Source organism: Globicephala melas, chromosome 13 (assembly GCF_963455315.2).
Source record: "Globicephala melas chromosome 13, mGloMel1.2, whole genome shotgun sequence".
In the NCBI taxonomy this organism is placed as follows: Eukaryota; Metazoa; Chordata; class Mammalia; order Artiodactyla; family Delphinidae; genus Globicephala; species Globicephala melas.
The window spans coordinates 51,048,495-51,074,837 of NC_083326.1; the positions used below are offsets into that span (position 1 = coordinate 51,048,495).

The following is a 26,343-nucleotide window of genomic DNA, read 5'->3' on the forward strand; positions in this document are numbered from 1 at the left end:
GCCACTGGGCCGCGCCCGTTGGCGGAAGCCCGGCTCAGTCCGGCCGGAGACGCTCTGGTCAAGGGTCCGCGGCGGCGCCGGCGCGCCCGCTTTCGCTCCGTGCCCGCTAGCTGGCCTCCGGCCGCAGCACCCGCGCGCCGCGGTCCCCGGGCCATGCAGCGCTTAGCCATGGACCTGCGGATGCTCTCCCGGGAGCTCTCGCTCTACCTGGAGCATCAAGTCCGGATCGGTTTCTTCGGTTCGGGAGTGGGCTTATCCCTGATCCTGGGCTTCAGCTTCGCTTACGCCTGCTACTACATGAGCAGCATTGCCAAGGTGAGCCGGGGGATGGCGCGGGCGCAGGGCCGCGGGCAGCTCTCTGGGAGTGACAGCAGCAGGCGAAGCCGGAGGTGCCGCTCTCTGGGGCGAGTGTCTGGGGCCGTCCGGGGCGCCCTTTCCCCGGCATCTGATGGACGCCCTCTGAGCGCGCGGGACCCTGCTGACCTCGGCGCGGCGGCACTGCCCTGTCACCATTCGCTAACCTGGTAAAGCAGCTCCGCGATGCTCTAGCACTTCTGAGGATGACTCCCGTGTGTCAACTCTCTCCATTCCCTAGAAGGGTTTAATAAACCACTGTTAAGTTCGTTGTGTTTGAATTATTTGCATCAGGCTTCCAGAAGGATATGTAATAAGATGCATCTCGCGCTAGGGACGAGTTTGCGCTTGTTTCTGGTTTACAGTTGGCAGAAACTTTGTTCTGGACACTTCACTGATACTGGCTTTCCCCACAGAAGCCCCAGTTAGTGACAGGGGGTGAAAGTTTCAGCCGCTTCCTTCAGGACCACTGTCCTGTGGTGACAGAAACGTACTACCCGACGGTCTGGTGCTGGGAGAGTCGAGGACAGACACTGCTGAGACCTTTCATCACTTCCAAGCCTCCGGTGAAGTATAGGAAGTAAGTAAAGTTCCATTTTCAGTCATTTCTTCAAAATCACAATGTTTTGCATACTCCCAGTTTTTGGTTAATACAACCTCCGGTTTAGTTAAGTATATAGAAAAGCAAGGGGGAATGAAGGTGGAAGGCACGTCTGCCACAGACACACGCAGCTGCAGGAAAATATTCAGGTGTTACCTTTCACCACTGTTGGGGGGAGGTGCTCTGATGTAAATGGTTTATTTTCTAAGATGAGAGAAGTGTTTGGGGGTTACTCTTTTTCCAATTTGTCATGCCTCTGTCCCTGAGGACCTAGATCCTTTGATGATATGCATTGAGCTGGCGGTGGGGGTGAGAAGGACGCCAATTAATGTGGATTTTCTGTGATGGACCCCAGTAAAAGGACTTCATATTGATAAGCAAATGGGTTCTTGTGGATAATGTCCTTGAGGTGTTAAAGATATGGTCCAGAATATATCAGTAACCAGGAGATTTAAATGGTGCTTATTATTAATTTTACTGAGTCATCTAGTCCCTCTAGAGTTTCTTTTGTTGCCTGGAACTTGCACTATTCGTTTGGGAAAACTCTTCAAGTTCGTAGATACTATGAGAGAAGTACTTTGAAGTGTTTAAGAAGCAAATTTTGTAATATGCTCTGTGAGGAGACTGCATTATTGAGTCAAACGGCTAGAGCGGTGATCAGATCAGCAGTTTACTTATTCAAGATTCTCTGTTGAATTATTTGGGTGACCTCAGTCAAATAGGGGTTAAATGCTGGGTATTTCAGAGCAATGAGGAAATGATTAAGATAAATATTTGAAGTAGTTTGAAGCCCATTTTTACGTACTATCTTTTACTGATCTTGCTGGAAATACTTTATTATACTAATTTCATGACATTCATGTGATGAAAGAAAGTGACGTGTGTGTTAGTGGAGGCTGGAAAGAAGTTATTTTGAGAGGACCAAGTAATGGCATATATATATACAGAGAGAGAAAGAGAGAGAGAATTAGGAACTAATATTAAGACATGACTTGAAACACTAAAAGAGTATGTATGTCTTTTGTGTTATTTCTTTCAGTGAACTTATTAAAACTGCAGATGGAGGACAGATTTCACTGGACTGGTTTGATGATGATAACAGTAAGTGTTATATAGATGCCAGCACCAGACCTACTATCTTATTGCTGCCTGGCCTCACTGGAACAAGCAAGGAATCGTATATCCTTCATATGATTCACCTTAGTGAAGAATTGGGATACAGGTACCAGTGAAAGATTTCTTCTGTTTTTCACTTAATTCATTCTAAATGAAGCTTAAATATGTCTGCATGTTTGTTTCCGAAATACTTGTTATTTCTTGCATGGATTATGCAATCCCCTAAATTATTATTTTTCCCTGCTTCCTCCTTCCCCTCTTTTTTCAGGAAAATGCATAACTGAATCATTGCACAGGAAATAGTACTTAGGCACTCAGCAGATTTCGGTTGAATGAATGCATGAAATTAGAATCACTTAGGAATTGACATAGGACCCAGGGCTAAGAAGCAGTAGGCCACAGTGAAGGGATTGCTAGGAGAATAGCAATTACAAACCCCTGAGAGACTGCCCAACGTCCCTCATGTCATACTCCACATTTGGGCTCTGGATGCACTAATCTTGCCTCATCGGCTCAGATCCCAAGTGTAAAAAATATTCAGAATCAGCTTGTAGGTCATCCTTATCTTTCCAAAGGTGATCTGTGCCTTTTCTGTCCACCTGAGTTTGCAGGTGCACATGGCTAGGGTCCAGTTAATGATGGCACAGCATTTTTCAGTAATCATTATTCAACTCAGTCACCAGATACTATTTAATTTTTGCAAGCAACTTAGCAACTTTGAGTTTCTGGTTCAGTTCTAAAATTTGAAAGCAGATTCATTGTGAAAGGTACTGCTTTTCTGAGCCTCAGTCTTTTTTAGCCAATGGTAATTATTGTAGTGGAACACTCTGAGTTGTGTTTAAAGCCAAGTTGTATCTTTTCTTAAACTCAAAACACTTGTTTTGTGAAAAACTGATGTTGACTTTGTATTAATAAAAACATTTTGATATAAAGAAGAAAATGCCATAATAGCTAATTCAATTTTAACAAGTTAACTCTGATCTTTTACAGATAAAGTCTATTTTGTTCATGAGGTGACAGTCTCTTGAAAGCCTTGATACGGTGTTCCAGAATTATGGTTCCTATTAAATTTGCACTATAAGCAATAGCAGGAATTTATCATTGGATATCATTGGATACAATGTTTAAACACCATTCAGTTAGATATGAGGCTTGATTCCAATTTTTTGCTAAAACTTAGTCATGCTCAGAAAATACAGATTATAAAGCCTTTTGTACATATTTAAATTGCTGATTCTATACTTTGCCTGAACTGTCTCCCAAGACTTAGAAAGTGCTTTTAAAAACAATGTAGTTGACGGGGGAGGGGAGGAGGGAGAGGGATGGACTGGGAGTTTGGGGTTAGTAGATGCAAACTATTACATTTAGAATGGATAAACAACAAGGTCCTACTGTAGAGCACAGGGAACTATATCCAATCTCCCGGGATAAACCATAATGGAAAAGAATATTTAAAAAAAAGAATGTATATATGTGTATAACTGAGTCACTTGCCTGTACAGCAGAAATTAGCACAACATTGTAAATCAATTATACTTCAATAAATAACAAAAACAAACAAACAAAACACAATGTAGTTGAAACTCAAGGACTGAATCTCATAAGCTCTAGAGTTACCGGTATGCATGGCTTTTTTCCGTTACTTGTAAAAGTTGCCAAATTTTATTACCATGGCTACTGTTACACTGTGCTTCAAAGCTGTAGGAAGGTTCTAGCTTCCCTAAGGGTTAAAATCTCTTCTACTGATTCAGAAATTTTATTGAGAATGTATGATAGAAGGAAGGCTCTATGCTGGGTACTGTGAGGAGATACAAAGAGTTGTGGGAAATTGTCCTTACCATAAGGAGCCTATGAGAGGGTAAGGCTGGACCAGATCACTGTCAGCTGCTTGAAGACCCAGCTTATTTGGGTTTAGGGAACTCTAACGCTGAATCACACTGGGCTTGAAGGTAGCAGAATGCATGAGTAAGCAATGACCAGTAAACTTTTCAGTGGCCTTTGGACCTATCCTCATTTGTTTTTAACTGCAAGGAATCTCTGAATCTAGGTCAGAGAGGGTTAGCTTTTGTTGTATAACAAACTCTCCCCAAACTTAGTGGCTAAAAACATTTCTGCTCACAATCTGTGGGCCAGCAATTTGGGCTGAGCTCAGCCGGGTGGTTCTTCTGGTCTTGGCCGAGATCACTCATGCATTTGTGGTCAGCAGCCTGGACAACTCTGGGTTTGGGAGCCATCATCAGGGATGACTCTTCTCAGCTCCATGTGGTCTCTCATCCACCATCAGGCTCACCCCAAGTTCACTGGGCAGCACAGTGTTCCAAGAGTACAAAAGTGACAGCTGCAAGGCTTCTTCAGGCCCAAGCTGAGAACTCTCACAGTGTTGCTTCTGCCATGTTGTAGTCAGGTCATGTGGGCACCCTTGAGTCAGGTGGTAGGAATTTAGCCTCCACCTCTTGAGAGGAAGGGCTATTAAATGTGTTTACAATCCACCACAGACAGCTAGGTAGTTTCAAAGACCACTGATGAAAAAAATGGATCTGGAACTTTGGCACAAGGCTGTGTGGAGTCCTTAGATTGCAAAACAGATCTAAGTCACTGATAGCCTTGCATGGGATCCAGTAGGTAACAGAGCTTGGGGAAGGCTGTGTAATATGGGGGAATGTGCATGGGCTTTAGAGCCAGGTCTGGGTTCAAATGTTGGAACTTCCACTTACTGAGTAACCCTGGGCAACTAATTTTTAACTTCCCCAATGTAGCTTCTCACTTACTACAGAGTTTAAATGAATTAGAATGTGTAAGGTGTTTGGTTTCATGCCTTGAGCAAAATGGGTCTTTAGAAGTGTTTTCTCTTCCTTCCTAGACCTTCTGTTCCCTGAGCAAAGTAGAACATTTTTTTATAGTTTAAAGAGCAAGTATGAGCAAACCTACCTCTTGGGAAACATCTAGTTTCCTTGCAGGGATGCTTTGGTATTATGTTAATGTCTCTTATACAGTAGAGCTGCAAAGGCAGCACGAGCACCCCAATATCATGAGGGTGCACTTGCCTCAGGCCCCAGTTACTATCTTATGTACAGTTTGAGTATGTAGGGAGGGTCATGGATTCTGTCTGTTCACCAGGGAACCATTGATGCTTTACTTGTGAGATATGATTTAGACTTCAGAGAAAACCTAACTCCTGGCATATGGACAAATGAAACATAAGGGTTTACTGTTGTTACTGTTAAGTAAATTTTTTTCCTGTACCTGAAAACTAACAAAGACACAACACAAAACTTTTCTGTTAAGGTCCACTAATTCAAAATTAATAATGAAAGGAAACTAAGCTAAGGTTTGTTTAAGGTAATTGTGAGTAAAGGTTAAGAAGTCAAAAGTAAATGGAGCTGAGTGGGCAATACTTGGGCTGCCTTCATTGGCAGAGTCCATTATGTACTTCCCTGAATAAACTTGCCCCTGAGAGGAGAAGAGAATTTGCTGAGCCACGCGACCCACTCATTCTTCAAAATTGTATCAATCAGGTAAGTCCTTCATCTCCTGGAGGACAAGTGAAGTAAGAAAGGCCGGGAGGCCAGGAGTGCATTTAGAGAGAAGCCCTCATAGAAACCAGAGGACTGGACAAAAAGTCATTCCCTCTAATAAGTTACACCCATATGATTGATAAAGTAGTTAGAAATCTCATCCATTTCTTCAAGATTTCTTTTTAAAAAATTCTATTCGGTAATATAGCCGAATAGATATTATTTTGTATACCAGGATAATATCCTATTTTCTTAAATCTTTTACCCATTCTCTGAATTAAGTTACAGCATTTCAACTAAAGTCAGGGAGAAAAACAGTAACTCTGAAAGCATCTTAATCATCTTTTACTCTGACCTCTTTTGCTGAGAGCCTTCATCTACTATTTTATTCCACCCCCAGCTAATATTAAAAAAGAGTGACCCATCCAGAATTATGTACTAATAAACTCATTGAAATCTAGGTCAGTCATTAAGTATTTTGGTATAGTAAAGTACAGTATCAGAACCTATATTCCCAAAGAGCATTTGCACAGTCTAGTGGAAGTGACAAAGAGTATTCAGTAGTAGGGAAGAAATGCATTAGAGAGGACCAGGATTGGCAACAAGTGACAGAAAACTCAAAATAACAGTGACTTAAACAAAATACAAGTTTATTTCTCTCTCACGTGAAAATCCAAGAAGGTAGATCGGGACTCTATAGTGTCAGAAAACTAAGTTTCTTTTATCATGTTGCTTCATAACCTATGGCTGCTTCAGCTCCAGCTATCACATCTGCATTCCAACACCCAAGAAAGAGAAAAAAGGGAGACTAGAGAATGCAGCATCTCCCTCTAAGGATGCTTTCCAGCAAGTATGCGTACCAGTTTTGCTTTTGTCACCTGGGCCTGCTCTTCCTTAGCTGGAAGGGAGGTTTGGAAGTAAATCTTTATTTTGGGCAGCCATGTACCCAATTGAAATTGGGGGATTCTGTTACTGAGGAAAAAAGGGGAGGGTGGATATTGGGAGATAACTGAAAGTCTCTAGCGCTGACTGGTCAGAGTGTTGCAAGTGCCAGGATTCTGGACTATCAGAAGCAAGCGAGACATTTTACAGAGAGAAGAAATAGGTCAGCAGGGTCAGATGCAACCGAAAGGGCAAGGAGAATGAGGGTGGATAAAGCACAATTTGAGAAGATTCATTAGAGCAGGAGGAAGGAAGCCCAACTGCTGCGGCAAAGATGACCTCAGGAGACCTCAGGAGACAAGAGCAGGAGTGGGTCCCACATTTTTTGTTTGTTTGTTTGGGGTTTTTTTTTTTTTTTTGGCTGCATGGCTTGCGGGATCTTAGTTCCCTGACCAGGGTTGGAACCCGGACCTCCTAAAGTGGAAACGCAGAGAGAGTCCTTACCACTGGACCTCCAGGGAATTCCTAGGTCACACATTTGTTAAGTTTTGACAGAGAAAGGAGAGAAACAGCAGAAGAGGGCAAAGGGGTCAACTGAGGAATTTGTCAAGATTGTAGGCTTATGTTTCAAGAAATTTCCTTCTTGCCACATTTACAAAAAATACTTAGAAAGCACTGATTTTCTTCTGTGGTTTGATAGGATCAAGATCTCCTGTCCTTCACTGCAGAGCCCACTATTGGTAGCAAGGATGCCATTGTCCATAATTTATCTTTCTGAGAGATTTGAAGTGGGAGATGATTTTAAAGAGGTTAAAATTTGACTACTTTTAAATGTTCCATCCCTTTCCAGTTTGGAATTTGGGCCTACACATTTTTTATTTAGAGGAAGTAGCACCAGTGGAGACTAAGCTTTAGGTGACGTTTAGCATTTCCTGAAGCATTAGGAGTACATTGGAGGGTCATCCAAAGACTCTTCCTGAGGGAGGAAGGAAGGGGAGATTGAACTAAGGAAAATCAGGCAGTGAAACAAAAAAGACAAGTTTTGACTACTCTCCAATCTAAAAGCAGTGTCTTAGATAAGATGTCATTTTAAATTAACACCAGAATGTTTTTATCTCAAAATATTTTTATCATTTGTTGTTAAAATAATTTGATTTTTAAAGTTTTGAGAATGAGTCAGTTAACTGATTATTCATGAGACTGGGTAGATGAAATAATGCTAAATGTTAGAAAGCACTGAATGAAGAACTTAGCTTATTTCATGGCATTTCTGGAAAAAGTTATGGTGGATACCGACAAGTGATCCTATTCTCTAGGGAATAGAGCTGCTGGATGTTCCCCTATAAAATGATACCTTAATTAACAAACTTTCAGGGACAAAGCTCTTTTTATCAGAGCTGGCATGCACTCAAAGGGCACCCTATGTTCAGAGCACCCATTCTCTTTGGAAAAAGAGACTTTAATGTCACTAGTTTAGACAGCACAGGGCAGCGTAGTGAGCTAGTTAAGTGGATCACTGAGTCAGATCTGCCTGATTCAGATCCCAACTCTGTTACATACTACCTGTGTATCCAGGGATGAATTATTTAGTCACTCTGTGCCTCAATTTTCTCATCTGTACAGATAACTATACTTCATAGGGTTATAAGGATTGCATGTAATGTATATGAAGAACCTTAGCCCATGATGAACATTTTTTAAGGTATTAAGCTATGAAAGTTAAAGGAGTGAGTCAGGCCATTGTCTGGCTTAGAAAAGAGCCTAGCTCTTTTAGTCTGGTCAGATGGAAGTGAGGTACTTACTGTCTCAGCCCTACTACCAGGTGAGAAACCATCCCAGGAGGGCCCAGAGATAGCAGGGTGCTTGGCCAGGCAGCGGGTGGAACAGGGAGAAGGAGGGTAATGCCTTGCTAATTTGGAGCGGCCGCTGGAATCTGCATCCTGGAACGCATACATGTCTCTGACTCGGTTTTGGGAAATAAAGTTGCCAGCAGTGATCTGTGACACTGGAATAATTCCTATTAGTTCATATAATTAGTGTAGAACACTTTTGTTCTTAAATAGGGTTTTCTGTAGGTTACTTCAGCTGGGTCTTAAGTTAACAGAAGGTACAGAAATACCAAAGAGACCTAGCTATAATTCAAATAAGTAAGATAAAATGTGAGAACGTCAGAAAGCAACTGAGTAAATGTTAGGGAAAATGAGAGAGCTAATGGGAAAGAAAAAATTCCAGTAAAATGTTTTAAGAGATTGCTGAAAGAGAACTCTTGATGTTAATTGTCTAATAAGGTTTTTAGCTTCCTCACATCAAAGATAACGGACTCTTTTTCCCCTTGTGGCCACTAGTTTTGAAATATTATGCCTAATAAATTGCATTTAATTAAATATTAACTTGTTGGTCTTTTTTTGTTTTAAATTCATAGGGCCACTTAGAGCTTATGATCAGCAAAAAATAATTAGAATTGCCATTTTTGTTTACTATAATTAAATTTAGCTTAGTTGAGTGCCTGCTGCATGATAGGCCCCATGCTAGGTGCTATACATAGGCTATCTTATTTAATATGTACTCAATTCCAAGATATGTATTATTATCCCCATTTTACCAACCAAAAACAGAGCTACAGTGTTAGTAATTTCACCAAAATTAGACAGTGTGTGACAGGGTTAAGGTTCACCTGTACAGCCTTGCTGCAGAAAAATGTATGATTTCTGTTAAGCTATTTGAAAACTTGGTCATTTTTGAAAACTCTCCTTTACTACTTTTTTACACCCTTAGTTGTCTCAGGCTCCTAACTTGGGAACAACTAGCTCCTCAAATCCCATAATTGTTGCCTATCAGAATAATGTAGACCTGTAATATCATAGGACTCAGTTTTATGAGGAAAATTCAAGACAGGACAGGCAAATAAGGCATGTTTCCTACACAGGGAATAGATTTTATAGGGAAAGAGTTGAAACAAGAGAATGAGAGAATGAGGTTCTTGAATTATGAATGTAACTTTCAGTGTTCTCCATTACCGTGTGATAATCAGGAGTTGGGTATTAATACAGTCAGTAATATATTCTTGTTAACTATGTGTTTGATTTCTGATGCTTCATATTCTAGAAGGTACATGAATTATGTTTATCTGTCATAATGCCTTTATGACCTTAGTGAGGTTGGAAATGTTCAGGTATTATCATTTTTTAAAAAGAATGTGTATTATGCTGTTGGATGTAGTGTTATATAAATGTAAATTAGGTTAAGACAGTTGATAGTGTTATTGATACACTTTATACCTTTATTAATTTTTTTGTCTCATTGATGGAAAGTTGTTAAAATCAACTATGATTGTGGATTTTCTATGATTCCATTTAATTCTGTCCATTTTTGCTTCGTGTATTTGGAAACTCTGTTATTACTCACATATACATTGATGATTGTTAATCTTCCTATGAATGAACTCTTATGTCATTATGAAATGTCCTTCTTTATCTCTGGTTGTGATATCAATCTGATGTTACTGTAGCCACTCCAGCCTTCTTACGCTTACCGTTTATGTGATAAATCTTTTTTTTTATATGTTATCTTTCAAAATATCTGTGTTTATATTTAAAATGTATTGCTTGTAGACAGCATATAGTTGGGTCCTGAAGGTTTTATCCAGTCTGACAATTTCTGCCTTTTAATTAGAGTTTTTAGTTCAATCACATTCAATGTCATTATTGATATGGTAGATATAAAGTTTATCATTTTAGTATTTGTTTTCTGATTTTTGATTCCCTCATTCCCCTTTCACTTTGCTCTCTCTTTTTGAGTCGATGAGTTGTGTCTTTTTATCAAATTCGCAAAAATTTTGGCCGTTATTTCTTCACATATTTTTTCTGCCCTATTCTCTCCTCTTTTTCTGGGACCAAAATTACATGTATGTTAGATTGATAATATACCCAAAATCAATGAAGTTCTACTCATTTTCTTCAATCTTTTTTTCTCTCTCATCTTGAGATTGGAACGGCAATTTGCAAATCCAGTGAACTTTTTATTTTAGATATTGTATTTTTTTAATCTAGATTTTCCATTTTTGATAGGTTTTATTCCTCTGCTATTTCCTTTTATTAAAAAAATTCATTACAAGCTTATTTTCTTCTGTGTCCTTGAGTATAGTTATAATAGCTGCTTTAAATCCTCACCTATTAATTCTAACACCTGGACTGTCTCAGGATCAGTTACATTGATTATCTTATCTCTTGAGTATGGGTCATGTTTTTTCTGTTTCTTCATGGTCTAGTAATTTTAGATTTTGTTCTGGACAGTTTGAATCATCCATTGTAGAGACTCTGAATTCTGTTATATATTTTTAAAAGAGTTTCTATATATTTTCTAATGACTGGTTTTTGTTTATCAGGCAGACAATTTGGGTAAACTCAAATTCAAACTCTGTCCCCTCTGTAGTAGACAGCAGCTGAAATCTCTGTTCAGTTTTTCATCCTTAATTGGACTGCTTAGAGGCTACATCACAGAAGGCTTGGCCAGACTTTGTGCCCATTTTTTAAATCCAGAATTTAGGACTCTGCCTCTATATCTCTCTCTTTTCTGAGATTTCCCCCTTTCTCTAACTTTTATAGTTGCATCAAACTCTGTTTTCTGGTTTTCAAGCCCATGAGATTGAACATTTCTACTTGACCTTTATCCATTACTGAGTAATACCAGCTGGTGCCTCCCCTCAGACAAAAAGCTGTGAAAAGAAACTCACCCAATGCCATTTTTTTCTTCCAAGTGTCAACTCCCATTTAGTTTCTGCCTGCTTTGGTTGTTCTCCATTGCCTTTATAATTTAGCAAGCACTTCTTTTTTATTCTGTAGAAGGGTTGGCCCAGTAGGAGCTACCATGACATTTCTGGAAGCAGAACTTCCTTGTCATCTTTTCTTAACCTGTCATTCTGAACCCTATGCCTATTTTGATGCTAACCTATTTTTCCATCTTTATTTTCTATCGTTATCCTACTATGTAGTCATGTTTCAGCTAAAGTGATTATTTTCTCATCCCTCAGAAACTTTTATACATTCCTACCTTATATCTTTGCTCACATTGCTCCCTTCAGCCCATATTATATCTCACATTTTCCTTCTGCTGAAATCTTTACCATTTTCTGAGTCTCAGCATAAGATCTATCTGCCTTTTTCATGAATCCTTTCCTAATGAATTTTGCCAATCCTAACCTCATAAGGCTTTATTATCTATACCACTCGTTGGACATTGAATCACATACTGCCTTGTGATATCACTTTTGTTGTGGTCACTCAACTGAAAGTATAATGCATTTATTTTCAACCTAATTAGATTACACTCTTCTTGAGGCCAGGAACCTTATATTTTTATTTTCTTTTTCTCCTACAAGCACTAACTCAATCTTTAATTCAGTAACTAATCTGTTTAAGAAATTTTTGAATGAATGAGTCATTCCAATATTAATATTCATGTAAAAGGCCTAGAAGACAATCTGGCACGTAGTAAACACTAATAAGTATTATCTGTTGTTATTATCTAAAATCAGCATAGTGATCTCTGAATATTCATCTCACTCCATCCTTTGCTGATTATTATTTCTATTCATAGACTCAAAGACTTGTAGAATCTTAGAACTGGAAAATTTTTAAAGTTGTATGATAAAATCCCTTTATTCTGGTAGATCACTGGGCTTGAGCAGACTCAAGGTTATCTGTCCCATTTCACTGTAACAGTGGTTCTCAACCAAGTGGTTCTCAACAGCCCTACTACAAAGAAGTATTTGATCCAAAATGTCCGTAGTGCCCAAGGTTGAGAAATCCTGTGCTGTGGGTAGCTCTCTGCCTCTTATTTAACCTTCATTAAGTGAAAATCATCTGCTTTCCTAATTAACGTGTTCTGTTGTCATAAAAATTTCTCAATATCAGATTTTTATTTAGTATTTCTTCTCTTTATTTATATTTTCCCTGTTTTGAGAGGAAAATTTAAATAGTTAAAACATGTAGGAAAAATAAATTTTGCAGAACAATTTCCCTCCTAGACATACCCTTTAAAATTGTTTGGGAGAAACTGTAAAACTTATTTGGAGAGAGCTGTTATAAAGTTAAGAGGGGCTCATCAAATGTCTTAGGAATAGTAGGTGTTTCACAGCCTGCTCTTTTCGTTTTACTGAAGTATCAAGTGTCCCCTGATGATGGTCAGGGCAGAAAAGGGGTTAAACGAAAGCAGCTAATTGCTTATCGCCAACTGGAGTGGGAGAAAGGGACCAAAGGGCAGCCGTCATTCTGCCTCCCTCCATAGCTGCTCGCTGCTTCATCCTCCCTTATTTCTCTGCCTCATTCCCAAGGCTAGAGGTATATACAGTGATGACAGTTACTGATTGAACATTGTCAGAAACAAACACCTATGGAGACTTCAGTACAGTTTCTCCTCTAGCAAGAGATAGCAGAGCTGTGATCCACTTTTGCCTAAAGGAAAGTTACAAACATCCCAGTCTGTAATTTGGAAGAAAATCCCAGATGTATGGGCTGCTTTTTCCTGAGTTTGCAGATCATCGTCTTCTTTCCCCTCACTAATTCTGCTCCCTTCTCTCAGGGGCAGTCACATGATGGTATCTTGCCCCAGAAGCCATTTTTATCCTTATGTAGTGTTTGCACTTTGAAAGTGGTTCTTTTCTGAATGACGGGAAGCTTCGAGGTTCAAGGTCACAACTAACTTTAGCCCTGATTCCTGTTACTTAGGAGCTTATGCAAGTAAATACAAGTGGCTGTGTCTTGCCATTCTTTTTAGCAAGAAAAGATTAAAGACTAACTGACCCTACCTAACTTTTCTGCATGTTTTTATAGTATATTTAAAATCTTTCTCTGACTAGTTAATAAAATGTAATATTTCTAGCCTTTTCTCAAATCAGATTTCTGAGATATTAGAACATTTTTCTTCTTTTTTTAATAGATTTAATTAATTAATTAATTTTTTTTTTTTGGCTGCGTTGGGTCTTTGTTGCTGTGCGCGGGCTTTCTCTAGTTGCGGCGAGCGGGGGCTACTCTTCTTTGTGGTGTGAGGGCTTTTCATTGCGGTGGCTTCTCTTGTTGTGGAGCACGGGCTCTAGGTGCGCGGGGTTCAGTAGTTGTGGCATGTGGGCTTCAGTAGTTGTGGCTTGCGGGCTTAGTTGCTCCACGGCATATGGGATCCTCCCGGACCAGGGCTCGAACCTGTGTCCTCTACATTGGCAGGTGGATTCTTAACCACTGCGCCACCGTGGAAGCCCTGTCACATATATTCTTAATTACAGGCTTTTTGTATTTATTTCTTCTGTGTTAAATACATCATGAAAATAAGGATAATAAATGCTTTAAATACAAAAAGGGGAGGGGTTAAATTAGAACCTTAAATGATCTTGATTGATTAGCTAAGCAGATAGACAAAACAAAATGAATTTTAATTGACATGAATATAGATTCACTAAATCAAAGAGAACCCATGCAGACACAAGTCAGGATTTTGTTTGAGGATGGCAAAAATACATATCTGGGATTATGGTTGATGGAAAGTTTTGTCAGTGCAGAATGACTGTGTAAAGGTTAGCAACCCAGATGCCATGCTCCTTGCAGCTCTACCTGTAGTGATGTTCTCACCGCAGGTAAAATTCCAGTGTCTGTGTTTGCCGAGCCTTGAGGGAACAAGAGCTGTTTCTCAGGATAGGAATAGATGCTTATTAATGTTGCAAATAGAATAGGTAGAGGACATATTTTTTTTAATTTGAGGCAAAAACATTTAAGTTTGACTTGTATTCAGAATTGTTTTAATAATACTTATTGGAGGCCTACACATATACATAGGAAGTAGTTGTAAAAATTCTGCTTTTGGTAGGAAAATTTAACATCACTTTGATACACAGTTTTCTGGTTTGAACCTACATGCTGAATTTAGAGAACTAGAAATGTATTTTAGTGCATTTAATGAAATTATCAAGCATCCTCATTTCTTTGGAACAGATTTTTAAGAACCTTTCATGCTCTAAAACAGTGCCAATAAGATGATTTTTATATTATATTGTAAGAATCATGTGTAAAAATAACAAAAATTACTTTCCTGGTTTTTAGATGTGTGGTTTTTAACAACAGAGGAGTGGCAGGGGAGAATCTCTTGGTAAGTAAATCTAAATTAATCACAACAGCTTAATTTTTAAAAGAATCATTTCCAGTTTTATAACAAAAACATATTCCTTTTATTTAAGATAGCTTATTATGTAAACAATACAAGTTCATTGTGGAAATATAGGGATAAGAAAAAAAGGAAACCCATAATTGTATGACCAGGGGAATCCCCTTAGTCTATGTTCATCCAGATCTTATATTTAAATTTTAAAATGTAATATATTTCTATTTTTTAAATTAAGGCTTTATTTTATAACTTAACTTTTATACTTACCATATTTTAGCATCAATAAATATTTATCTACATCATTTTTAATGCAAAACATATTTTCTTTAAAAATTAACTGGTACAAAAAAATTAACCACTACAGTAATACATTTTTAATTAAGAAATTTACTGTCATCATGAAATGGACTGACTGCATGTTATATGCCTATTTGCCTGCCACAGTTTACATGGAGGAAATATTATTTTAAATCAGCTTTTTCCCCCTCTAACCCCTAAAGTTTTTGCTAGGATAGAAGTCCTTCCATCTCTTGGAAAATCATCACTCTATCTGATGTTAACCTGTGAGTTGGAATGAGAAATATTACACCCATTGAAATTTTCTTGAAGCTTTTCAACTGTTAGTCCCTCACCACTTTCACAGGTCAAAGGCAATTCTATCAGAATAGAAAGAAACTTTTTTTCTGGGTCATTGATAGTGAATGATACTAAGACTATAAATAATTAAGTCATAATGGAAATAAAAATTTACAATCATGTCACTGTGTCAGTACATTATGAGAATTTGGGGAAAAAAAAAGAAAAGAGCTCTTGCACTTTCCTTTATAGTAAGTTAAGTCCTGGAGAGGATCAAGAGCAACATGATTTCAAAAGCTAAAGTTATAAAGTGTTTACGGTCTCACTCAAGCGCCTCGTGAAGGTGAAGGTTCACATTTCCTTACTTAGTGCGGCCCTTTAGGAATCTTGTAGACAGGTGGTAGGTATTCTAAAGGGAAAGATTTGAACTTGTCACTCCGGCTCTGGACTAAGCAAATTGTTTTTGTGCAGCTCTTGTCTGCTGTGTGTCCTTCTAGGTGCTTCCAGGACACAAAGATGGGGACGACATGATCTGAGGCTCTCAAGAAAATAACATGCTGCAAAGTAAAATCCATTCGGTTCCATAAAGTGAGAGATAAGGATCTGTTCATTTAGCAAAGCTGTGTTGTATGCCTAAATCAGGCACTGTACAAGGCAATAGAGTGAGGAGTGCACACATTATTACACACAACCTGAACCCTTACTTAGGAGATTTAACTTAAGTTTCAGGAGATGGTCAGATACATAAAAATATACGCAATACAGTGTGACCACAGGAAGGTTTATTAAGGCTACAGAGCATAGAGGGAAGGAGTAACTGATTGCCCCAGGGGAGGCGGCAGAATATCGCAGCGGAGGTGAATTTGAGTTGGATCTTGAAGGCTATGGTATTGAACCAGCAGAGGGGATAGAGGAGCTTTCTCAGCATGAAAAGCAAGGTATTAAAGAGCGTAGTAGCAAGTACTTATTTGTGGAGGGATAAAAATGATGATCATTTTATCTAATGTTTGTTGAGTCCGTAGAATATATCATTATGTCTTTTTTTTTCATTATGTCTTTTTGTACTTGATGTTCAGCAATAGAAACAACCCCGTGATTTAGGTAAGTGTAGCCACCATCATCCCCATTTTCTAGATGAAGAAAATGAGGGACAAATAGGTTAAGAACTTGCTCTCACTGAGAAATTCAGAGCCAGGATTCAGACCCAGGTAGGCTGACTATGTGCTTATGTTCTTGACCGTTATACTGTGCTCCCTCTCATTACTCAGGAAGTGATAGGAATTCTCCCAGAAGGGTAGGGCCAGATTTTGAAGAGTCATGTGTAGAATTCCAAGGAACCTAGTATTGAACCATTGACATTTTTTTTTAAGTTTGGTTTTATTGAGGTATAATTGACATATAAAATACCTTGGTCATGGTCATGTTTTAGAAGGAGAACCATGGCAGAAAAGTGATGGAGGGGAAGGAGGCTGGAGGCTGGGAAATCTGTTAGAAGGCAGTTATTAAAGACCTATCCAGAGTGTGAACGCAGAGGTCGGGGGGAGGAAAGGGAGAGAACAAAAATGAGGGGTATTCATGGGGCAGAAAGAATAGTATGGTGGGAAGTGAAGAGACGGGAGTCAAGGTTGGCATGTCTAGTTTTGCTGACTTGTAAAAGGCTAATACGGTGAAAGGTAATATTTGCTGAAATAGGAAATTTAGGAGAATTTACAAGCTTTTGGTGTCATCAAAATAACAAATTCAGTTTTAGATATTGAGGGTGCTTTTAGGTCATCCAGGTGGAAATTTTTCATAAACAGTTGGATGTACTAGACTGGACCTCAGAAGAGACATACAGGCTGGAGAAAGGAATGGATTATTGGTACGCAGTGGAACCAGGAGGTCAGGAGTGGGTGAGATCGCTTAGGAGCCATTGGTAGAGCAGAGGATAGACTCTTAGAACACAACAAATAGGAAGGAGGAGAGAAAAAGAGGAGGAGGAAGCTTGAAAAACTTTCTACCCTGAGCATTTAAAGTTAATTGGAAATTTACTTTGAAAGAATGCAGCAACCCAGTAACTTTTACCCATAAACTTGCATAGATTTTTAAAAAATCTCCAAGAACACTTTTGGGAGATTTTACAAAGGGATGGTAATTAGATAAAAAAAATTTTTTTAACTTTTAAAGAATTCACTGAGTTCTAAGTGAGAGGATAAGAGTAACTTGATCTCTGGCGTCTTATACAGTGCATCGGGTTGAATTCTGATGAACTGGTACCTCCAGCAAATATCTGTATCATAAAGGCTAATGCCATCTAACTTAAGAAAAAATAAGGATAGCAAATGACTAAAACATAATTATATCCTTTTAGAATAACTGTTTTTGAAAAGAAATTAAAGGGAGTAAATGAATTATAATTTACTATATACTTCTTGTAACCTAATGGATCACAAAAATGAGATGCCAATATTGATTATTAGAGCTAGGTTTGATATTTAGATCCCTTGATAGTCCTTCTTCTTTCTGCCTTAGAGCTATACACAGTTACTGTTTCAGACTAGAGTAACTCTATGAGTATTTATACCTTACCTTGTTCCAGAAAGGATTTAATGTAGCTCAGACCCAGAGTAAATAAGACCTTAGGGTAGGCATAAAAAAGGACAAAAGATGAATCAGCAAAGATCAAACAGGAAGGAACTGATTCTAACTGAAATTAACCCAAAAGAGCTAGTAAAGGTTAAATGGAATTTAGGGTAAGCAGTTCTCCTAGGAGTGGAAGAAATGCAAAAGTAAAAGATTTGCTGAAATATGTTGGTGATATACTTAGAATTTATAGGGATTACTATGGCTCCTGCAGAGCAGAATAAGAAAGTAGAAAATTTCCACCACCACATTGTCCTCATTTCCAATTAGTCATTGCAGGATTGAGAGAAAGCCAGAAGCCTTGTTCACTAGTAAATGAGAAGCCTGCATGTTGCCCTTTCTGGGGCTCTGAGCTGTAGAGGACAGAGAGTCCTAGTCTCAGTAGACTGGTCCTCAGATACTCCTGCAGGGTTCTTGGAGCCCTCGAAGTAGACGGTGCTTTTAGTTTTTTTTTAATATTAATTTATTTGGTAGCACTGGGTCTTAGTTGCAGCAGGCGGGCTCCTTAGTTGTGGCACATGGGCTCCCTAGTTGTGGCTCACTGTCTCCTTAGTTGCGGCATGCGAACTCTTAGTTGCAGCATGCATGTGGGATCTAGTTTCCTGACCAGGGATCAAACCCAGTCCCCCTGCATTGGGTGTGTGGAGTCTTAACCACTGAGCCACCAGGGAAGTCCCAATGGTTCCTTTTCTTGCTCTCTGCAGATCGGTTTTCAAGACCAGGAATCCAGGAATCCAAGTTATCCACAAACTCCCTAATATTAATGATTACTTTGTGAACTGTCATGTTTCCAGCTTAGTTTAGGAATGATAATCTACAAAGAACTCAGCCAAACCTGAGTTTGTTGAACGCTACACAAGGGTCCCTCTCCTTTTGTTTATAGGATCATGCAGACTTCTATGTCCCTAAACCCAACCAGAAAACTCTCCTAGCCACTTTGGAAAATACTCTGGCAGTTTCTCAAAAACTTAAAATTGAGTTGCCGTATGATGCAGCAATTCCACTCCTAGGTATATACCCAGCAAATGAAAATATATGTTCATACAATAACTTGTACACACTTACTTGTAGCATCATTATTCATAATAACCAAAAGATGGAAGGAATCAGGATGTCCATTAATGGACAAATGGATAAATAAAATGTAGTACAGCCATGCCATGGAACGTTTTTCAGCATTTTAAATGGAATAAAGTACTGACACATGCTACAATATGGATGAACCTTGAGAACATTATGCTAAGTGAAAGAGACCAGACAAAAGCTCACATATTGTGTAATTTTATTTGTACGAAATATTCTGAATAGGCAAATCTGTAGAGATGGGAAGAAAGATTAGTGGTTGCCTCGGGCGGAGGGAGGTGGGGTGACTGACTGCTAATGGTGGAAGGTTTCTTTTGGGGGTGATGAAAATGTTCTAAAATTGTGATAGTTGTACAACTCTGAATGTACTAAAACACACACACACACACACACACACACACACACACACTGAATTGTATATCTTAAATGGGTTAATTGTATGCTATGTGAATCATGTCTCATAAAGCTGTTAAAAAGAAAAGCCTCCATCAGGTACTTTCCCGTTCAAGGTAGAGCTGGTGAGGGGTCGGGGTGGGGGGGAAACAGTGGAGCAGAAGCCAGAAAATACTTTAAAGCGGTGCTCTCCAAATGCAGTTTGTCAGCCAACTTTCACTTCTCGAACTATCTGACACAATCCCTGACAGTATGAGGGGCTGCGAGAGAACGTAAGCCAACTTCGGCTCTGAGCACGCTGCTGAGGTGAGCTGATTATTTTTTTTCTCACAGAAATACTCTCTTGGTGAGAGAAGCAGCGTGCTGATTTATATTCTGATGCCAGCCCCTTATCTCACCCTGGACTGGCACTTTAAGTAGCTCTGCTTCAGGGATCCTCTAATCCTAAAAACCTCATTTAGTAGATGAGGACACCGCTGGAGAAGTGGGGTGACAGGCTTGACGTCATAAAGCTGATTAGTGGTCTTAGGGCATGAACTTAGACTGTCCAATGTCTTTACGTTGCAGCTCTGGCTTTAAGTCAAGTCAGGCGGAAAAGAGGGTAGAGATAAAGAGAGTTTTCAAAGAGAGGGATCTTGCCTCAATCTCCAATGCCTCGGGTGGTTATTTAAGGACTCAGATCTTGAGAAATCTGCTCTTGTTTCCTACTGAGCTTTTCCACCTCGGAAGCTAATGGGGTAGGAGGGATGTAGGGCTCTTTCCCCTCCTGGGCCCTGTTTTCTGAAGGGGGCATTCACAAGGGATTAAGGACTGTAATGGTCTGAGGGAGGAGGGGCATATAGCGCATGGCCAGCCAAAGCACAGTTCAGTTGTCAGACTTTCACCTTCAGGCACTGCCTTTCCCACACTCAGTATCTTCTTACTGAACACCACTGTGTCCCACCCAAGTCTGCCCTTTCCTGAATGCTCCCCCAGATAACCTCTCCCTCCTCCCTCTACCCATCGGAACAACCCAGGAAGGTTGTAAGCCAGATGTGGATATGAATTCATTGAATCGTATAGAATTTTCTTCTAACACTGATAAGTCCAGTTCAGTAATATCAACTGCTGTAAGTGGTGGGTATGCAAAAGATTGTGCAATTCTCTATATTTAAACAATTTTTAAATAAAAAGAATGTTTAAGTAAATAAAGAATTTTAGGAATAGTATATTTTTTAGGAATAACAATGATAATTTTAGGAATAGCAACAGTGTAATAGCTAGCTACCATTCATCGAAGGCTTCAGCTGTGCCAGGTGTTCCTTTATGCCATGAGATGTTTAGCAATACTTCTCTGTGCACTGCAGGGAATCCCCATAGAACTAGACTTCCCTCTTCCCAAGTGACTCTAGGTAGGATTTGTCATTCTTGTCAGTGCAGCCTCCTCCTCTCTTGGCTCAGGTCTCACCCTGTTTCTTTATTCTCTTCGAGCAGTTGGTTCTCAGCCCTGACTGCACAGTAAAAGCCTCTGGGAAGCTTTGAAAAAGTACTGATCCCTGGATGCCATCCCCCAAAGATTCTGATTCATTTGGCCTGGGCTGGAGTCCAGGTGCCTGTGTTTGTCCTAAAACTCCCTGGTGAGTCTAGTCTGCAGGCAGGGCTGAGGTGGTGGGTAGTCCCAGGCTTCCTAGGACCCTGGCCTGAGAACTCCTGCCTGCCTGGCTGACAGGCTCTAAGCCACTAACAGACTGTGCTCATTTATCAGTGTCGCTTTGTAGCATGACTGCATAAGCATGCGCCATGGCTATCCAGAACGTTAGCAGGAACACGGCATATAGGCTATCTTGGCCCCAGCATTGGCCAGGATATTTCTTGGGGCCCTTTGTTTTGTGGTTGGTTACTTTAAATAACTAACAAATTCTCAGGCAGATTTGGATACCTGGTCATTTTATATGCCTATCAATGTAGGCGAAATGATTATTCATTAAAGTGCTGGTTTTATTTACATATGCACATACATTTGTTTTCTCTGACTCTTTGTTTAACAAACTCAGTTTCCAAAAATAAGATCAATTTTTCTAAGAATGATTTGGGTAGCTCATTAGGTACTGGACTGGGAGTGGGTGGAATGAAAGCAAAACAACACAACAACAAAAACACACTGTAGAGAGCGGTTAAAAAGCATAATTCGCCCTATTATAAAAGTATTATTCCTTTTGGGGTAGCCTACATTCACACAAGAATCACAGAGTTCATGTAAGCAGCATCTTATCAAATATTTGAGTACAGATCGTTAAATACTAGAGAGAAGACTGTAAAATGAAATATTGTAAGCTCTTGATGTTTATCAAGACATTACAATAAAGTAAATGTGAAATTTAAGTGATTTTTAAAAAGACATTTGTGTGCCTTTTTCAGTTTTATTTTTTTCTGGACAGAAAACTGAAATCTTTTTACGAGCTGGCCTTCTTCAGTATTGGATGTGTGGCAGGTATTGAGAGAAGGGTCCTGGGTTATGGCTTTTTCTGCAGATTAGCAAATTAATCTGCTCCCAGAATAGCTAGGGAAAGTCAGGCTACCTGATTAACAGGGTGAATTTTAATTTGTTTCTGTACCCTCCCAAAAAATTTTTTCACACGTCCTCATGTTTTTATTTATTTATTTTTTTAACATCTTTATTGGAGTATAATTGCTTTACAATGGTATGTTAGTTTCAGCTTCACAACAAAATGAATCAGTTATATTTGCATTTTAAAACAAATGACTTCTAAATCAGGACAAGAAAATTCTCTTTCAGAATAAGGAGAAACCGGTTTGTCTACGTTTTGGAAGTTGATTAAGGATAAATTAGATGTAGTTCATAGATAAATATAAAATATACTTTATTCTTTTCTCACCTATTATGTATAATTAGAATTAATTTTACTTCATCATTCTCTTCCATGCTTTTTAAAAAGTAACCTCTAAAAAGCCATTTAACAAATTACTATTGTTTCTCTCTGATCGCAGTTGCAGTTGAACAATTTGAACAATCTTGGTTTGTAATTATTGTCAAATTATTCTAACATAAAATATTGGGTTGGTCAAAAAGTTTGTTCGGGTTTGTCTGTTACATCTTATGGTAAAACAAGAATGCACTTTTTGGCCAACCCATTATTTATGCCCAAACGTCTGCTGAAGGTTACCTATCCTTTAGATTTTCTGCATTTTTCAAGAATACCTTTCCCATCCTCTTCTCACTCTAAAAGGAGCTTTCATCACCCAGCTGAATCCTGCCAGGTCTTCCTTCCTCCCTTTAGGGATTAGATGCGGCTTACTTTACCTCTGTTCTGGAAGTATGAAATAAGAGGATAGTTGCTGGTGGTATTAGCAGCCCTAGCAACTGAGAATTAACTAACGTTATTTTTAATCTAAAAAGATGCTATAGGGGCTTCCCTGGTGGCGCAGTGGTTAAGAATCCGCCTGCCAATGCAGGGGACATGGGTTCAATCCCTGGTCCAGGAAGATCCCACATGCCACAGAGCAACTAAGCCCGTGCACCACAACTACTGAGCCCGAGCGCCACAACTACTGAACCCCACGCGCCTAGAGCCCGTGCTCCGCAACGAGAGGAGCCACCGCAACGAGAAGCCCGCGCACCACAATGAAGAGTAGCCCCCATTCACCGCAACTAGAGAAATCCCGTGCGCAGCTACGAAGACCCCAATGCAGCCAATAAAATAAAATGAAATAAAATAAAAAGATGCTATAAAGTTATGTCTTCAAACCTGAGGAAAATTTCTGCCAGTCCTATCAATTCAATGTATTACCCCCACAAGTGTCTTTGCTGTGTATCCTAGGTGAATTCTTTCTTTAATGGGACTCAAGTCCTATGAAGAAAGAAGGCATATGATGTTCCCTGTTGGAGCCCATCAAGTAGCAAGAGGTTGTGTGGTATAACCACGTAGGTTTGCATATCAGAAGTTACTAATCAGGTCATCTCACTTTCAATCCTGTGTGTTTCCATTCAATTCAACAAGTATTTATTGACTGTATAGAGGTGAGCAAGATAGTAATAGAGAGAGCCTCACATATAGATAGTAAGGGCAGGGAGCAGGCTGGCCGGGACAAGTAGGGGTAGAATTGGGAAAGGCTGTGAGTTCCTGGAGAACAGGGGCCAAGTCTGACCTTTTGTCTGACATTTATTCAATTTTTTCAAGGCATGATTTCAGCAGGCAGAGTTGACTGTGAAGGCCACTTGGCAGATGAAGTTTACACAGGTGGCAAGGATATTAAGAGACTTAGCAGGCAAGAGAACAGCAGTGTCCCATGGACCAGAATCCATACATATGGAGGACTAGTAAAACGCAGAGCTGGAAAGGTTACTTGGCATATTGTGAAGGGCCTTAGCAGAGGACTTTGGATTTAATTCAGTCAACAATGGAAAGCTAATGAAGAATTTTAATCAGAAACACTGTCATGATTAGAGCTGGAAGTGTTCTTCAGGAAGATTAATCTCACGTTGAATCGGATGTATGATTATGGATGGTGATTAGGAAAGGCTGGCAGTTAACTAGTTCAGAGGTTATCACCTGGTAGTCCAGGTGAGAGGTACAAATGCCTGGGAGCAAAGACAGCTGGCGCCACACCCTTTCCACACCTTTTTCCCTTTGGTGCTTACCATTCCCATCTTGCCTACCTGATGGCTTCCCACTGCAAGCACCCCCATCTCTTTGACTGGGGGCCTTCTCTAGCCATGGAAGCCTGCTGAGCCTCTGCTCAGGGCCGACCAGAGTGCCAGGGAGTTAACATCCCCCAGGAGCTGCCTTCAACCAGTGGCTGAAGCGAACTGGTGGGCAAATAACCCAGTTCCCTTGCCACTTGGTTGGGATAATTTTGAGCCTTGTTCTATAGTCTCCCAAAATGCCCCGAGGGGATTGAGTCCCAGTTGTCCACAGCCACAAACAGCTGGGTAACATTCTTTACTGGCTTCCTACTCTTTCTGACTCACACTCACTCACCACTCCCCTACTCCCCATTCCCCCTATCACCTTCTAAATGAACCGCTTGCACTCACATCCTTGTCCCTGGGGCCTTCTGAGAGAATCTAACGAACCAGGGCCTTTACTAGAGTGGAAAGAAGGGCTCGCCTGTGTTGCCTGAAAAGATTCTGGGGAGGAAGAAGCTACAAGACTTGGAAGTTTATTGGCTGTGGGTTAAGGGAGAGGAAGAAGGCAGTGTCACCTACAGTTTTAACTAAGAAAATGTAGATGTCATTTATAGAAAAATGGGAAGTTAGGAGAAGCATTAGGAGTTTTCATGAAGAGATAAAAGAGTTTACTTTGGGACATTTTGAGTTTGAAGTACTGACAGAACATTACTTCTAGAACTTGGGAATTTGCATCTGGAGCCCAGGAAGAAGGAAGAGACTGGAGACTCAGGCTTAGTCGCTGCTTAGACGTGGTTGATGAAGCTGTGAAGGTAGACCAGACCTCCAGGAATTGGGTATTGACCAGAGAATGAGCAGATGCAGGCCTACAACAAAACTGATGGAAATGAATTCTCATATTTGGGGTTGTGGGGAGAATGACAGGAAATGGAAAGCCAGCAGCAGGATGAGAACGGGACGAAGCCATCACGGAAGCTAAGGGAGCGGCCAGCAGGCGGCAGATCGTGCCAGAGAGGCTCTAGATGCGCTGAGTTTCAGAGTTCTGGCAGCTTTGATCCACACCAGCATTATCAGTTCCCAACTTAATGTAATCCACTGGGAGAAAAACATTTAGGGAAAAATAAGCTCCTATGTCTGAGCGTACCAGATATTGATTTGCTTACTAAATATCTCATGGAACCCTAGTGCTTTACAAGAAGTAGTTTACTTATTACAAACATAAACTCCAAGCTCTGCTACTCTGTGCCCTTTGGCAAATTACTCAACCTTGCCGAGCCTCAGTTTCCCCACTTGTAAATAAGGAACGAGGTGCTATTTCTGGTCCTTCCTGGAACTAAAATTCTCTGATCCTAATCATTTTCCATAGGCCATTTTTCTCATACCCTAACTCTGTGTGTATGTACATACATGTACACACATACTTCACTTGAAGCCTGCATAACAAGCGTATGTGTTGGTGATTGTTTATAAATAATACAGAAATTTAAAAACTATGCAGCGTGAATAAACTCACGTGTAGTAAAAATGCCAAGTAGGGATGATCTTTTTCACCGGAATTCTTGTGACAAATTCTGCAGTCACTATGAATGAGACTGGTAGTAGATATTATTCTGTTTAGATTTTACATTGAATTTGTGCCCCTCAAATGCATTTAATCACAAAGTATTTTTGGAAGTATCTCAGCTTCGTCACTTACTAGCTGTTCAGGAGTTTACAGGAGTTGCTTAACCTCTCTAAACTCAGTTTTCTATTAAAAACTCAGTTTCCTAAGTATAATAATAGGATCTTCCTCAGGGTTTTGTGGACACAAATTTAATCATTCAGTAAATGTTAGCCATTGTGAGTACCGTCAGGTTAACATTTGTCTTTTGGTGAGCTTTATATTTGCAGATCTCAGAAAGATGGTAGCAGGCAATAGGAGTGTTTTAGCCTTGAGTTTAGGTGGAGGCATCAGTGAAAATTGTAATTTCCTCAGACTACTCATTAGTAATTGAATGGTGGGTGGCACATAACCTTCCAATCATAGTTTACTGGAATATTACAATCAGGGTGGTACACATAACTTGTTTTGGTATTTTTACTAGAGTAATAAAAGGTTATCAGATTTCTCTCTTTGTTATTAAATTGCTGGTTATTTTATCTCACATATACTTTATTCATATATACACTCTCACATACATTGTACAGACAGGATTGCCCTCTGCTCCCAGATCTCAAATAAAGCATCTGTGAAGCTTTTCTGCTGGAAACAGAGCCCTTATTAATGAAATTCACATGAAAACCATTTGTTTTAATGCATTATGTATTAAAACATAATCAGCTTTACATATTTTAACATTTTAAGTGTCTGTTTTCAGTGTAGCACAGCTGGGGTTATATGGAAATATTATTGAAAAAGAAAATATTTAATTAATAAAGCACACTGG

General features: G+C 39.6%; 1 protein-coding gene across 2 annotated transcripts in view; it reads left to right on the top strand.

The window, feature by feature from the left end:
* Positions 1-26,343, top strand: part of ABHD3 (abhydrolase domain containing 3, phospholipase) — a 44,675-nt gene continuing 18,332 nt past the window's right edge. For both annotated transcript variants that reach the window (XM_030842568.2, XM_030842567.2), the window contains exons 1-4: positions 1-315; positions 771-934; positions 1,995-2,177; positions 14,556-14,601. In XM_030842568.2, the coding sequence (XP_030698428.1) occupies positions 154-315; positions 771-934; positions 1,995-2,177; positions 14,556-14,601 (555 nt within the window). In that variant the 5' untranslated portion in view covers positions 1-153. The remainder of the gene's footprint in view (positions 316-770; positions 935-1,994; positions 2,178-14,555; positions 14,602-26,343) is intronic.